This window comes from Artemia franciscana, chromosome 1 (genome assembly GCF_032884065.1).
Source record: "Artemia franciscana chromosome 1, ASM3288406v1, whole genome shotgun sequence".
NCBI lineage: Eukaryota > Metazoa > Arthropoda > Branchiopoda > Anostraca > Artemiidae > Artemia > Artemia franciscana.
The window spans coordinates 35,493,211-35,510,572 of NC_088863.1; the positions used below are offsets into that span (position 1 = coordinate 35,493,211).

General features: G+C 35.3%; 1 protein-coding gene across 1 annotated transcript in view; it reads left to right on the forward strand.

Moving 5' to 3' along the window:
* Positions 1-16,615, forward strand: part of LOC136029274 (uncharacterized) — a gene marked incomplete in the record, with an annotated part of 147,013 nt that extends 130,398 nt beyond the window's left edge. Inside the window, 3 exon segments of the mRNA XM_065707566.1 lie at positions 2,514-2,630; positions 5,169-5,461; positions 16,507-16,615. Coding sequence (XP_065563638.1) covers positions 2,514-2,630; positions 5,169-5,461; positions 16,507-16,615 — 519 coding nt within the window.
* Positions 16,616-17,362: the final 747 nt, after the last annotated feature.

Sequence of the window (17,362 nt, forward strand, 5' to 3'; positions counted from 1 at the left end):
CTGGAATTGCTCACTAAGGTGGGCTAGCCACAAATTGTTACGGTGGCGTGAACATGCATAGCCTTGAATGAAAAACACGTAGTATTTCCATTAAAACCTCTCAGCAATTACTCTTAATATGGTTTAAATTTATCTCTAATAATAAGCCTTCCCTCTGGAATTAGTTACTAGGGGATGAGCCAGCCATATCTTGTCACGGTGGCGTGAATTTGCATAGTCGTGGCTCAAGAATCACGGCATTTTCATAAAGACCTCCAAGAAATTACTCTTGATATGGATTGAACAAATCTCTAATAACAAGCTTCTCCTCTAGAATCAGTTGCTAGGGGCTGGTTCATCTACATATTGTCACAGTGGCTTGAAGTACGCATAGTTTCGGCTCAAAGAAAAGTAGTATTTTCATTAAAACCTCTTAGAAAGAGCCAAATGCAAAAATGTGTCGCTTTTTATTGCAAATTCGTCTAATAAAGCAACAGAAACGATGCATTTTCATTAAGATCTCTCAAAAATACCTCTTAAAATGGCTAAGATCTACCTTTAATAAATCTTCCACCCCTCCCCCTAGAATTGGTTGCTATGATCTCCCCTCAACATCTATTGGTAATTAATGGTTCTTTTGCCTATATTTTATCCATTATAAGCTGTTTTTGCTTTTTGTTTTTTCCTTTTGTTGAGTTTTAATTCCTTTTTTCTGTGTTTTAATCATGTCTCTAATTTTTTTTATTAATAATAGGTGTAAGCACAATAAAAGCCTTCAACCTTCAGATTTCTTGTTCCCGGACAAATCTTCAATAAGTAATCATTTATGCAATGAAATATCTAAAGCTAATGCTATGTAATATCTCACTGATTCAATAGATAACTAAACATGTCTAGGTGACTTTAGAATATTTATAACGCCGTAAAAGGCAGGTGCATTTAATAGAGAAAAAATCAATAATATTAGGATGCTTGTTCACTCTCATTTGGAAATGGTTGGAAACATATGAATCAATTAATTGTTCTGGAAAGCGGGCAGAGAATTCCCTGTGTGTGCAGTATGTTATCATTTAGAAAATATTCCTAGAATAATAACACTAGAAAGCCTTTCATAGTCCATCTGTCTGGCACTCCATTCCATTAACATGAAATCCCTTCCGAATCATAATGTGGACAAAAAATCTTCATATTATAAAGGTTCCCTAAGAAAAACCTCATCCAAAGAACAAATCTCTTAAAGTTTAATGTAGCCACCCACGCATGTATTGCCATTTCGTAACACGCCACACGTGTGCCTTCTTCAGATGCAATCAGGGATCCCCACGGGCTACTGAAAAACGACTCACGTTAGAATGTGTCATCATTAACATGAGAAATTATTCCCTTATTATTCATTAGTCAATGGAAACTCGAAACATCTTGAAAAATTTCTTTTTGGGGAACCATGTTGCTAGTGGTCCCTAATGGAATTGGAAGCTTTTGTCTCCGTTGGAATTGGTTGCTTGGGGGCTCACTTGAATTGGTGCTAAGCCCCCCCCCCGTTTGAATTGACTGACAGGGCTCCCCCGGTTCAAATTGGATGCTAAAGATTCACTTAAAATTGAATAGTAGGGCCGCAGTGTTCAGGTTAGGCGTGGAACCTTGTGAAATTAAATTCTATAGCCCCAGTGATTATGTTAGGGGCCCGCTGCAACTGGATGTCATAGCTCTCCCGTTGGAATTGAATACTAGGGCCCCAATTTGAATTGGATGCTACAGCCCTGGTTGAAACGGTTGATCGGGGCCTGGTGGAATGCTCACTAGGTCTGTTATCTTGGAAGTTCACCACTAGCGGGCCTTTAAGGTTTTCCCCTAGCCTTTGTGGAATAAAAATAAAAACACTCTCTATTAGGTAACATTTGCACAGCAAAACCAAATATGTAAGGTTTTTACGTTAGGTGTCTTAAGGTTTCTTAACAGATCAACGAAACTACTACGTAAAAATCATACGTTAGGTGTCTTAAGATTTCTTAAAGAACCAACAAAACTGCTATGTAACTAGCACCTGCATCTTGAACCGGAACCAAAACAAGTCACACAAGATTACATCATCTTCAACTCGAAATATTGGACCATGATCAATTTTTACAACCGGGACTTTCCGGCCTGACTAACGTTCTCTAACAAGTCCTATTACGTAGCAAGCAAAAGTAAACAAACCCATGACGTATTATAGAGGTGAACACTACCGTTACAGCTGCAATATAGTATTAATTAAGACCCAGTTGTACGGAAAATCGTTTTGAGGGACTAGTAGCTCCATTTTTACATCCCTTATGGGTGTTCCTAAAACCATGGAGGCATCACTACTCCTATTATTTTTACACCCCGAGAAAAATTTTCTTTCTAATTCCAAACGCAGCATGAACAATGTGAACGAAATTAAACGCGTGAACGTTTTTATTTTATTTTTCATCTGATACATTAGTAAAACCAAACAGGAAATAACTGACCAAACTTAACTTTGTTTTTTCTAGATTACCACGGGAAAGGGGATACTGTCCCAGTTTGTAAATTTAGAGGTTGTGGCGCCAAAAGCAACCATTGTTGAAGGATTCGACTACCATGTTGATGCAGGAAGCTCAATTGTACTTACTTGCATTATCGATAAAGTAAGTTTAATCTTTAGTAAGGTTCACTCCTAAGACTCAATTCTGTATCGTTGCTACTTATATTTTTTTAACGACATTAGTCTGCCAATAACTATAGGTTGCGTATGTTGCCCCTTAAAGATACCTTCAAACATTAAATTAGATTTCAAAATAATTTTTTACGATTGTGACGCCAACTTACACTGTCAAGAATGTTAAGCAAGCTTAAAAAATTGTGATTGGTAGGCTATATATGGGTTATAGGGCTGTATATGAAGACAGAAGGTTATTTGATATTTTTGGCAATTCTAATAAGTGATTTTGGTCGTATTGGGGTTTATTATAAGAAAAAAGGGTATTTGGTATTTATGGCATTTCTAATGTCATGTTTTTTTTTAAATACTGCTGGTATTGCTTTTTCTTGAAACACCTTTTACAAAGGATGGAGAGACTTAGACTTAAGTGCATTGAAAGCTTAGGAGCTAACTTATATTTTCAAACAAAATTTAAAGCAAACACCTCCAACAGAGAGGTGAATCAGTGTTGACATAATTCAGTGTTGACAGTGCACACCATAATCACAAGTAGTGACCACCGTATGCTTTTTGTGACAGCCTTAGCCATTGCTCTTTTCTTCCATTAATGCCGAATGCCTTCCATTAATGGCGACCCCCTAAAGCCAAGACTTAGGTGCAGGTTACGTAATAGTGAATGTTTTCTACGAGATGCAGCTACTAATTACGTGATAAATCTAAGGTTCTAGTGGACAGCCTTCAGGGGCCTGCCAAATCTGGATTTCTTCGGTTATTACACAATAGGTTTTGGGTGTTACATCATAGTTTCTATAGTTGTTTGAAATCCTGCGAGACCCATGAAAAAACCGTAAGGGTCCCCTCAAGTAAGGACATAGTCCTAGTCATTCGTCACCCAATACGTTGATGCTTCACATCACACACAGACTCTTTGCTCTCAATGTTGGTAACATAAACAACGAATTTCTTTGCGATTTTCCATTAGCAGAACCATTATAGAGACTACAAATATATTGGTGTTCACGAAACAAAGGTTTGTTAGTAAACAATAGATATCACGTTTTTTCTGGGAAACAGAAGCGTCACGCGACCCGCTATTCTTCTAACAGGAAATGAATAATTTCTATTGTCCCTGGGGGTATAAAATTCACCAGTCTTGTATTGTATTTTGAACGTGAAACTTGATTAAAAAAACGGATGTGTATCAAAGATACCAACAGGTAGGCCTCTTTCTATGCATACCTTCCCCAACAAAAAAGGTGTGTACACCCAAAGTCAACCTACTGTAATTCTCCGTATTTGACAAATACTTAAGAAAGCCACCCCCTCCCAAATAAAAAGTTCTACCGACGATAAATTAATCTCATTTATCAAGAAATTCAAGTCCCCTATTAAACCGCATTCAACCATATTTTCGCAGGTGAGTAAAAATACGCAAAACAGATATTTGCACTAACCCTTAATATTACAATCCATCATGTGGAAACTTAGTCTCTACCGAATAGCTTGTATTTCAGTTATTGCGTGAAAGGTGAATTCTTGGCAGCAGGTAAATTTGAATGCTCTCCTATTATGAGCGTTTAATAATTTAGAAACATTTTCTTGATAAAATTGATCAACTTATTGTTAAACAAATTCTTTGATTTGTGAAAGCAGTGGAGTAGACCATAATCACTATTTTCATATGAAAAAATGTGATTACATCTAATTTAAGGGACATAGCATGGAAAACGTGGTTTGAAATTTAAAGGGAAGGCTTTTGAATAGTATTTTGGTGGAAATTAAGATTGGGTGTACGCAAATCTGAGAAATTATTAAGACGAAATCATAAAATCATAAAAATCATAAGACGAAGGAATTTGAATAGTTTACTGGCAAGAAATTATTGTAGGGGTGTACAGAAGTCCAGATAATTTGGACTTAGGGGTCTGATACGGAAAAAAAGGTTTAATATCAAAAGAAGTAGGTTTTTGAATAATGTGATGGTAAAAAATTAATATTGAGGTGTACGATAATCTGAAAAATCTAGATTTAGGAGTACAATGTTGAATATTAGGGTTGAAATTACTAAGACCAGAGAATTTTAATAGTTTGCTGGTAAAAAAATTATTATTGGTGTGTACACAAATCTGGATAAAATTCAGTTAGGGGGAATGATACGAAAAAAAGAGGTTTGAAATCAAAAGAAGTAAGTCTTCTGAATAGAATGCTGGTAGAAAAAAATGGCAAGGGAATATACGTAAATCTAAACTATCTTTATTTGGGAGCAGAATAAGGAAAAAACTGGTTTGAAATCAATGAAAGAAAGCCTTTCAAAAGTTATGCTTGTAAGAAATTGACATTGGGATTTACGCAAATCTGAATAAGCTAGCTTTTCTTTGAATTTTTTTTATCCTCGAGGGCTGTGAAATCTATGGTTTCTATCATCTATAAAGAAGGGTTGGGGTGCTATAGCGACAATTTAAATTTAAGTAAGAACATGTTGAATACAATATGTATTTTGTCATGAAAAACTAATTTTTTTAAGGAAAATTTGAACCAATGCCCTCCTTTGGCACAGAAGCCAAAGATTATGGAAAGCAAAGAGAATGCAGCCCCATTAAAGGGTGAGACCTGCGCTGGCCAAAATGCTACCCCTTCAGTCCCCAAGTCCCATGGCTGTGAAGCTGTCGGCCCAACAGGACCAATATTCCCCATACAAAACCATTATGCCACCCCTTCAAGTCTCAAGCACATGGAGAATACACCCCTCATACAAGCTATCAATCTCAATATAGGTCAAGCTATTGATATATTTATCAAAAGGTTAATTGTTGGGTGGTAGGTAGATTTTATCTAAGACCTTTATATCAAGTACATACTAACTTTTCTTCACCGTCTTGATCATTCACCATTCAAAAATGCATTTTTAACCTGCGCTTAAGCTATGGAAGACTCTCAGACTCCCTTATGTACTCTGTTAATGCATTCCAACCTGTTTTGCCTATGTGTCTTGTCACAAATCTCGATTGTGTTGTAGTCCTCAGCTCATTAATCAGATCATTTCCATGTTTGGTAAAATGTTGATGGTAAAACAAATTGTGTTTAAAATAACTTCTAAGAACTTCAGGTTCTAAATTATTCAAGCACTGAAGAATAAAAATGCCTATCTGCGTATCCTTAATTTGACCTACGTTCAATAAATTAAAACTTTTTAAATATACTTAACATACTATCAGTTCCTCAGTCATAATTTCCAATAATGCAAACAGCTTCATTTTGCTGTACCTGTACTCTCTTACGATTTCTGTAAGAATTACTTGCCCATATCATACATCCATAATGAATATAAGACGATACTAATGAATTGTACAATGACTGCAGTACTTTAGTTGGAAAAAAATATTTAAGTTTATACAGCCTTCAAACAGTTCTTGGCACTGTACAGGAAATCACATAACTACGTCTTTACTATCTGAGTTCATTGTCGACTACAAATCCCAAATATCGAGTTTGTTGAACTTCCGCTTAAGTAGTTTCATTATATATAATAGCTCCTGGAGAAATGGTAGGCGCTGTTCCTATTTTAGTGAATGTCATAAAATTTGTTTTGGTTGTATTTATTGCAGACCGACTCGGAGAGACGAATGTGTGCATTCCTTGTAATGTTTCATTTGTATTGTCAGTAAGTTCATTGAGAGTCTTTCCTGTAACTGTAAGTGCAGTATCATCTGCAAATGAAGTGATTTTGGCTCGTGGTATGTAAAATCGCATACTATCAGTATAGATAAGGTATACTAGCGGACCTAAGACTGAACCCTGTGGAACTCCGCAATTAATTAGATAACATATGGAAACCGAACAATCTATATCACTCTTAAAAACCTTCCACTCAAATAAAATCCAAACCAATTAAAGCAATCATCCTCTATTCCTAGGCACCTATCTAAGGTGCCAAATCTACTGTAGCAAAGCTTTTTTAAAGTATAGAAAAACCGACTTACAAAAATTCTGTTTATCTAGCTCACTATTTACAGTATCCTTCAAGCCCTCCAGAGTATGCTTAGTTACATGAGCTGTCCTGAAACCAAATTGCGCCTCTGATAAAAATCTACATTTCATTAAATACTCATAAAGTCTCTTATGCACTGCTTTTTCGTAATTTTTTGACAAAAGTTGCAAAATCGATATGAATATCCAGCATGAGATGTCAGTAAGCGATCCTGCTTTTGGCAACGAGAGAACGTTTGCTGGCCTCATTGGATCTGGAAATTTCCTTCTTTAAAATATAAATTTATCAGATAGACTAATATGGGCACTACTGCGGGTAGTAAAAAACTTACCGTTTTTTCTAGCTAATGTATATTCTTTTTATTTTACTCTAGGGGTCTTCTTGATAGCTTTGATAGGGGTTGAAAAACGCCCTCACTCCTAAGAGAGAAATAGCTTTTGGGCTAATAAAGGGAGCCCTGTCGGAAGGCTTGAGGGGGATTAAAAACCCCCTCGTTCCTAAGAGGCAAAAATAGCTAAAAATAAGACATTCCTTTTGGGTTTAAAAAAGGGCACCCTTTCGATAGTTCTTAGGGGGGATAGGGACTCCCTTGGCTCCTAAAAAATAGCTAAAAATAATCAACACTTTTAGCGATTACTAGTGTTTTAAAAATGAGGCGTTCCTGTACTCTAATGTTGAGAACATTTTAAACATGAAAGCATTTTACAGTTGAATGAGGAACCTTGTTCAGGAAGGGGAATTTGAGGGCATTGCAAAAAAGGTTTTTTTCATCAAAATGAAAAATCAAAATTTTTTCGGGTTAATAAAGTTTTTTCGGGTTAATAAGTGCTGACCGATGCTGCTATTTTCGGTCCTAAAAGAAGTAACTAAAATAATACATTCTTTTTCAGCTTAATAATGGACCTTGCCCTCTCGTTCTGAATGGTTTGGTGACACACTGGCTCATAGATCAATATTCTTTTTCAGCATAACAACATGCTCTTTTCACAGCTTCAAATAAAAAATACTTCGAGGAGATCACAGTTTTTATTCATTTTTAGGCTCTCAAAAACGATTTTAACCAGTTAATTGATAATCTGATTACTGACCTTCTTGGAGCCCCGACATGTACAACCCCCCATAAGTATTTTGGTACTATTTAAAATATTTTAACTTGGAACGCAAAGAGGGGGCACTCTACCCACATTTATATGGTGATTTCCGGTTTTAAGTTTATAACTCGTAGTGTTTGATCTAGGGATCCGATGGGTCACTTTGGCTAAATGTATACTGATCATTAAACCTTCAAGTGGTAGTGTGGTCTAAATACATCCGAGGATCGCCTTGAGGGATCCATGTATGATATAGACTTTCTGATCATTAAACCTATAGATAGTAGTACGGTCTTTCTAGCTCTGAACGCACACTCTTTCAGCCTAATATAAATTTCTCAGGATGAAATCAAAAGTGTTTCAATGGGTTAATAAACTCTAATCATTTTTTTGGGTACATATACCAATATCTCCAGGAGCCTACAACCTTTATGAAGCTACTGAGTCGTTAATGAACATGGAGAAGGCACCAGAAAAAAGCGAACATGAGGGGGGTTTAAGTGTGGGGGTAAACCCAGTAAATGAACCTTCCCCCTTTTTCAATATAGATGTGTTTGTGCGGAATATCGGCCTCGACAAGGGCTAGAATGTTTTGACCAGTTACCAACAAGCGAAGTTGAGAAAATTCCTGCCCCGAAAAGTAACATTGATGAGGGGGATAAGGACAAAGTGGAAGTAATTCACTCCCTGTTTTAAGTGAGTTTGTTTAGCTGATACCGCTTTGTGTAATATTTAAGTTTTTAGAGCAAAGCTTTGAGGCCCCTTCAACACCTTTACAAGTGGTAGGGTCCATATGGATCCAGAAGACATTGCACATTCCTATGTCAGCAAGATTTGGGCACTTTTTGAAAAACAGGTTCGGGAGACGGGAGGGCGGAAAAGTGTAGAAGCATCCATCTATCACAAAATGTTTTATTTTATATGAGACGTCAAGTGACATCTACTCGTATTACATGCGAACTGAGAGGCAGATGCTTCACTCAGACTGATTTGGTCTAATTCTTTATGGTCAGTTGCAACGTAACAACGACTCCTATGGTGCGAACTCTTGCCCATCTTACTGGAGGTTGAACGAAAAATAAATTTTAAATTTCTTTTTCAACCTCAACTTTTGTCTCAGATCGTTTACTGAAAAAGATGTCAATAGACGTCTTCATACCTGACTTTTGACCAAACTGGAGGGCTCTATGACTTCGTGTGACCTTAAAACCATTGGCCAGAATCCACCGGATTAGAACGTGATGTGCAACAATATTCCTTTTTCGGATGAAGGTCGGCAATAAGCTTTTATCTTGAAGGTTTCCAGTGAATTCCCCAATCCTCTACCAAAGATAAATTATAGGGACTCAATGAATCCCTAGGCAACGGTCTGCTTATGCATAGGAAAAGAACATCTTTTACCAAGTCATGAAGCTCCATTGGTATTTCCCTATCAATCTCGAAAAAACATCCTTGTAGTCCGTTATCCCCAAGAGTGTAAATGTTGGTGAAATTTGGGGTACAAGGATTATCCAGCTATTTGTGATTTCCACTCGGAAAAGAGAAGTGAGACATTGCCGACAGATAAAGGGAGTTCATATCCAGGAAAATCGCATTCCATTTTTCACTGTGCTTTGGACAGTCAAGTCAGTCTTTAAGACACGATCCCCGTGGAAAACACATTCTCCTCACATGGCTATGAGTAAGCACTGGTCCGTTTTGGTAATCAGACCTATTTTTCATTGTTGATTTTAGGAATTAAATCCATCACGAGATTAGGAGTTAAGAAATAGTAACCCAAGTCCAATCCAAATTCATATCCAATAGATAAACCATTTAGAAGCGTGGAGGACACTGGAGGCATCAACATGAATTGTTTATAAATTGGATAATTCGAAAGATCGTTGCTTCAACTCACCAACTTGCCATTTATATAAACACTGATTTGTCTAAACAAATAGTGTAGTACAAAATTTTTATAGGATAAACCTTCGGCTGCACTTGGTTTTTAATTTTTAGATTTTTTTTCAATGGCATTCAAATCTTTAAATCTGGAAGTCAAATCTATGAAATAATTTTTAATGGAATAAATTTGAAAATGTACGACATCAGAGAGCTGTTGTTGCGCATTAGATTGTTCTTAGTAACCATGTTTTACCCTCATATCAAGATTTTCCACAATGAAAAGATTTAAGGATGAGTTTACTGAGGAAGGAATTATATACTTTATCTGGTAAATATGCCATTTCTAGGAAAAGAGATTCTTTTACGATCTAACATTTTTTTACCACAGATTTCTTTTTCTTTATTAAGAGCGATGTTTTCCGCTAACGGCCTGAGTCGAATCTGATGAATGATGAGCTGTTTTTCAACCTTTTCAAGCCTTTTCTGCTTTGTTGTGACTTCAGTCGCTGTCTGAGAGATCGCCCGCTGGATCTGAGATTTTTTGAAACGCTTTCTTTAAAATCCTTCCCATAGTCAGAATCATGAGACACAGGAAACGTAAATTCTGCGGAAACCGGTGCAATATATTTTTTTAGCCAGGGGTAGTGCAGAGCAAAAAAATTAGCAAACCCATTGCTGAGGCCGTAACTAGGCATTGACAAACGACCCCTGTAATTATCCATTCCGTGACCCAATTGTCGGTGTCCAAGAGTAGCATCATAAGAATCAATATCAGGACAAAAAAGTATTTTCTATCAGCCATCTCACTGAATGGGTTGCAAATGAATTGTAATCACGGCCAAACCTTTTCTTCTTGCTAGAGAATCGCCCAATTCACTTCTTAGTGCTAACTGACAGAGCTCCAAACCCGAAGTGTTCACTAGAATTTATTGAAGATGCTATATAAAGTAGTGGTGAATGTTTGAAAGATTGTTCCTTAAGCTTACCAACTTGCCATTTATATAAACACAAATTTGTCTAAACAAATTGTGTAGTACAAAATTTTTGTAGGATAACCCTTCAACTACAATTGGTTTTAATTTTAAGATATTTTACAATGGTATTCAAATCTTTAAATCTGGAAGTTAAATCTATTAAATAATTTTTACTGGAATAAATTTGAAAATGTACGTTTTCAGAGAGCTGTTGTTGCGCATGGCATTGTTCTTAGTAACCATGTTTTACCCTCATATCAAGATTTTCGACAATGAAAAGATTTAAGGATGAGTTGACTCAGGTATTATATATTTTATGTTGTAAATATGTCATTTCTAGGAAAAGAAATTCTTTTCCGATCTAATATTTATATCACAGATTTCTTTTTCTTTGTCAAGAGCGATGTTTTACGCTAACGGACTTAGTCCATTAGCGTTGACTAGTTGGCTCGAATTTATTGAAGATGCTATATAAAGTAGTGGTGAATATTTTCATGACTGATATTTCGGTCAAGAATACGTAGAAGCAGTATATTGGTATTGTTCACTCTCGATGTCTTGACAAAGGATGCCTAAAGAAATAAACAATTGTAAGATGAGAGGCCAGTTGTATAGTCTGTATAGACAGAATAATCCCTACCACTGAAGTTTTTTGCTTTAATAGTATGATCTTTAAGACGTAGAACCTCATGTAAATCCTCTTTGAGGAAAACCCTTTCATTTTCAAATAGATTGGTAATGTAAATTGGTAATGTAACAAGATTTGTATAGAAAAATTCAAGTCAATTGGGGAAGGGAATTTTTTAATCCATATGGGAAAAGGTTTATTGGACTATAGTACAATGCACTATCATAGTCATAGTCTGAAAAAGACGTAATTGACTGAATGATTGATAAGAATAAATTGAGTTTTAATCTCGAGATATTGTACATTGAAAAATACTGCTGCTTTCTATTATAATTTTTATGAACCTCCTCGTTGATCCCTGTCTTATCGTAGTCCTCTTTAAGTTCATCAAAGTAACAATACACTTGACATTTTTCATAAACAATCTTCCAGTGAAAAGGTGGTGAAGAGAAAATGTAATGTTGGAGATACTGTTCGGATCAATCGAACAATTATTATTTTCCAAAAGAAGGATTACTTGTGGTCAATCAAACTTTTTAAAGGGACAAAACTCTTAGACACTAACCCAGTAACGTATCGTCAACTTGATTTGAAAGATGATGAGATTCTTGGCAATTTTTAAGATTAGGAATTACAAAAACCTTAATACCACTGGGTTGTAACAAATCGAAAAATATTAAAGATTCAAACTCACAAGGGTAAGAGACAGTTACTTTTTCGTTGACTGAAATATAGCTCTTATCTTGATTCTTGGTTTGCCACTGAACACGTTCACAATGTCTAATGACTTTTATGTAACATTCATGCTCAATTTATCTGACCCATTGTGATGATTTCAATAAAACAAGTGATTTTTAGACAAAATTTTCCCCCAACGTCAAATTCGAGGGGAGGGATGAAGTTACTCTTGTTGATTGTAATCTTAAAAGTATATATGAAAGCCTGAGAAAGGATCGTACATTTGATATAAAAGTTGGAACCTTTGACCTCTCCGACGAGGTTTGGTGGCAAATTTTGACTCTGATGGTTACCCCTTTGCCGTTATACCCTACGAGGAATATATCAATATGCATGAGCTGTATCGAGTTATCAGCAAAAAAATTGTTAGTCGAAAAAAGGGTGTTTTCACATTCAGCTATTCAACAGAACAGAGATAATTTACGTTACCAATCTATTTGAGAAAGAAATTATTTTCCTAAAAGATGATGTAAGTGAAGTTTCTCGGTTTTAAAGATCGTTATATTAAAGCAAAAATTCCAATGGCAAAGATCCTGTTATCTATGCAGACTATGCATTCAGCCTGTCTTTTGACAATTGTGTGTATCTTCGTGCATCCTTTGTCGAGTCATGGAGATTGGGTAATACCAAAGTCCCCCCTTCTATGTATTCTTGAACAAAAAGACAGTCAAGAACATATTCACCGCTACAATATAAAACATTTAAATACATTCCAGTCAAAACTTCGTATTTGCAGCTCTCTCTGGTAGCATTAAAAAGTGAATTGAGTGATCCTCTAGCAAAAAACAAGTTTTGGCTATGATAACTTTTCATTTTCGACCCATTCAGTGAGATGCCTAATAGAAAAAATACTTTTGTTTGTCCTGATATTGAACGCCATGTTGCTACTCTTGGACCACTACAATTTAGTCATGGAATGGATTATTACAAGGGCTGGTTTTCAAGGCCCATCTATGGTCTCGGCAATTGGTTTAATAAGTTGTTTACCTCTGCACTATTCCTTGGTAAAAAATATATTGTATTAGTTGCCATAGATTTCATGTTCACTACACTACATTTTTGAGGATCTGGGAAGGATTTAAAATAAAGTCTTTCACTAAATCTTAAATCCGGTGCGAGATCTCTCAGTCAGCGACTGAAATCACGACAAAACGGAAAAGCTTTACAAAGGGCGAGAAACATCTCATCACTCATCAGTCTCTACTCAACTTGTTAGAGAAAACATCATTCTTGCCAAAGAAGAAAAAGAAACCAATGATAAAAATTGTTAGATCGAAAAACGATTTCTTTTCCTATAAATAGCATATTTACCGCAAACGAGTCAATCAACTCGTCTCTAAATCTTTTCATTGCGGAAAATATTGATGTGAGTGTAAAACATGGTCATATGCAACAATTTGAATTACATTTTATGCGCAACAACCGCTCTCTGAAACGTACATTTTAGGATTTATTCCAGAGAGGATTATATCATAGATATGACTTCCAAATTTATAGATTTGCATGTCATCGTAGAAAAATCTAACAATGAAAAGCCAAGTGCAACCAAGCGGTTATCCTATAAAAATTGTGAGCTGCACAGTTTGTTTAGACAAATCAGTATCTACATAAATGGAACATTGGTGAGCACACTTAACAACCTTTCAAATTATGAAAGTTTTTAACAATCCATGTTGCTGACTCAATTGTCCTATAAGCTATTATGGGGTTTAGCTTCTAGATATGAATATAAATCGGACTCTGACACTAGCATTATACATAGACATGTGAAAAATAAAGATTTTAACTTGGTTTGAAAAATAAATCATGAGATATTTAATATGCCTGAATGGTTCCTGCCAACATTAAGATTGATATATAGCAAGAACTTACTTCGTCCAATTTTATTTCGTGAAAAGCAGTTGGCAGTGCAACTGATGCAACAGTCTCATTAAACTTGACAATACTTCTTGTACAAAAACAACAGGGTACGAGTTCTGCTGCTTTGGTAATTGAGAAATTTAAGAGTTAGAGGAAATAATATCAAATTACTCGTTCCTCATGCAATCATGAATCAAAAATATATTGCTAATGATACGTTATTTCTTTACGCATCCTTTGTCGAGACATCGAAAGTGAGTAATACCAATATACCCTTTCTACCAATTCTTGTCTGAAAAACAAGTCATGAAAATATTCACCACTACTTTATATATCAATGGCAAAGTTCCTTTAAAACTTGCTTTTTTTGTAAAAAGTGCCAGTGCCAATGGATCATGGACAGATTCTCCACATAAGTTTGAAATGTTTAGACTTTCATCTCTTGTATGTAAAGTAAATGGAATTTCACTCTACAATTTATCCTTTGATAAATCCTACAAGACCTTATGTGAATTGACAATGCAACCTCTAGAGTGAGATCCACAATTATTTGAAAATGGTATAACCAAAGAAATGCTTGCAAAAACTCATGATATAATTGTATTGGATTTGTCAGGTACTCAAGATATGACTATTAATCGAACGAGCACAGTATCGTTAGATTGTACTTTTGCCAAACCACTGGAGGAAAGTATAGTATTGATCTTACAAAATCAATTTGAAATCTAAAGGGAAAGTATCTCTCATGGTAGCGTTTTATTAGACCTGGTACAGTGAATGCAAATCAATTAATCAATATATTCAATTTGGATCCTTACATGTCCAAATATAAATCCTATTGCATACCCTTGGATTTCCTGAATTATATTCAAAGTTCTAACAACTCTTCTACCATTGTTAACAGTAGCATATCGACTGTTAGGACGGGTGATGGTTTTCCACCTTTCAAACAGCCAAGAATATTTATTTTTATATCCTCTTTCTCTACCGTATACTTTTTATACTCCTCACATTGAAAACCTTCTTGATCAAATTTTAAAATCCATTATTCAAAATTCAAAGCGAGTAAAACACTTAACAACCATCGATGGTGCGCTCTACTTACAGTGAATTTCTCAGTAATTTTGGTGACAAACCTCGATTGAACGACCGTCTCGTTAAAAATACTCTTTTCTACCTGTAAAATATAAATTTCAGTGGCCTAAGAGCGAAAATCTTTCAAGGTAATTGTGAATTTGTTTTTTACAAAACTTATATTTACAAAACTCTGTTTCCTTTATATTTCTTCTTCCATGTATGGGTAACCATTGTTTATGATAAGTGGTGGCAGCTCGTCAGGATTAATCTTGTATTTATATTGCAATGGAAAGTTAGAGTCACATTTTCCACGATATAATGTAGCTTCATTTTTATTATCATTTTATTATCAATGAAATTATTTCGAGTCATATCATAAGATGTGCGTGTTTCAATTTGCTTATCTGAAGCAATATCGCACTCAAATTCTCATATGAAGAATCACTTTCTATAGCAGCCAAATAAAAGTCAGTATTTTTTTAATCATAGTAGCCAGTATCTTCATAGCGATGTTGTAATAAACCAGACTCTCCTATTATTCCAGCAACTAAAGCTTTTTTTGCAATTCTGCCAGAGTAAGCATATTCCAATTTATCGCATTACCACTGTGACAGTTGGAGCATAGGAGGTCTCTAGTGTGAGGATCGCAAATCTCTTCAAGACACGAATTACGATCTTTAATTTGCACTGCCTATTCTCTATGCAATTTACATGTATTATATAATGTACACTTTGCATTATAGTCACAGACAATTGTACAATTCTCACAGGATGACAACCTACCCAACGTACACAAACATAATGGATATGTCTAAAATATGTCCAATGTTGAGTATCTTACTTCGAAAAAGAAACTAACACGTGATCAATAAGATGAATGTCTTCTAGGAGGAGGAACAATCGATTAACGTCACAAAATTTGTTTTGATAGGGTTTTTCTACTTTTTTCTTGTTGCCTTAGAAAATGGCTGTCTAGGTAGTGGGTAAAAGTAAAACCACGATATACTTTTGTTTTGTTTCAATTAATTTGTCAATAAATTGAGTAGTTGCATCTGACCTACGATATGCAAGCTTCATAGCACAGTCCAAAGACGGAGAATCATTTTTCATTATATCGTTAAGCATTCTTTGAGAAAATATTTACCTTGAAAAAGAGACAGCTCCAGAAAATCATCCTCTAGAATCAAATATTTTTCGAAAGTCACTGGATTCAGTATAATTTCTTAGGTGTCAAATCCAGTCATTATTAATCCTGACATTCTCACTACCTAAGCAAACTTACTCCCTTTTTACAGATTTTTTCAGATCGTTGCCTTCAATATAGTTTACTAATGCATTTAGTCCGTGTTGTAATCTTTGCATAAGCATTATATTCACTTTTGTTGCAAAACATAACTGTTCTTCCGTCTTGAATTTGCTTAGTGATATTACATATCGTGCAAACATCTCGTCCTATTCTAGGGTTAGCTGGCAACCCCTTACAATTTGTACTGAAATGTTAGGCACTCTAGGTTTTATTTCACCGTTGCTAGTGCCTTCAATATCCAATAGAGTAAAAGCATCCATTCCTAAAGAATAATATCGTTGATGTTGACATACTTAACATCTGAACTCTTTTTCAGTGTTGGAGCAAATCTAGCAACTCAAGGATCGTTGACCTTTCAACTCTTTTTTAGTGCTGGAGCAAATCTACCAACTCAAGGATCCTTGACCTGTTTCGCCGAATTATAAAGGACCATTAGAACCAAAACAAGTCCCTCAAGATTATACCACCCTTACCTGTAAATATTGGACCATGATCAATATTTTTATAACCGGCACCTCCCCACTTGAGTAACAGACTGTATAAAGTCTTATTAACAACAAAAGAAATCATGATTTGGCGGGCCCCTGAAGGTTTTCCCCTATATCCTTTGTTTTTTTAAGTAATTAACACCTGCAGGTCTTAGAAAACATTCCTTATTGCGTAATAGACACCTTGATCTCTTATAAAACATTCCCCATTACTCAAGACCTGCTTCTTGCCCTAAGGGGGTCGTCGCTCCATTTCTTCACCATTAAAGGAAGAAAAGAGTAGTGGCTATGGCTGTCACAAAAAGCAGAGGGATTTCACTACTACTTTGTTCTTCGTAAATACCATTTCTAAATATTTCAGAGCAAAAATCTTTGTTCTAATATGCAAAATGTTATATATGTTATTTACAAAGTGACATTTTTACTACTATTTAGTGTTCTATTGAAAAAATATGGTTGTTTAAGTATTTACCGGTTCAACAAAAAAAAAGAAAAATCTAGTTTTTCGTAAAAGAAGGAAGAATAGAAAGACACGATTAAAATGGAGGTTATTTGTATGTTCAATCCGCGCGATAGTCTGTAAAAGCCATGTGAAGTGGAACAAAACTGTTCATTAAAACAATATAAGCAATAAATTCAAAACTCAATAAAGTTTGATAAATCCAAAAAATGCAATGGAACATT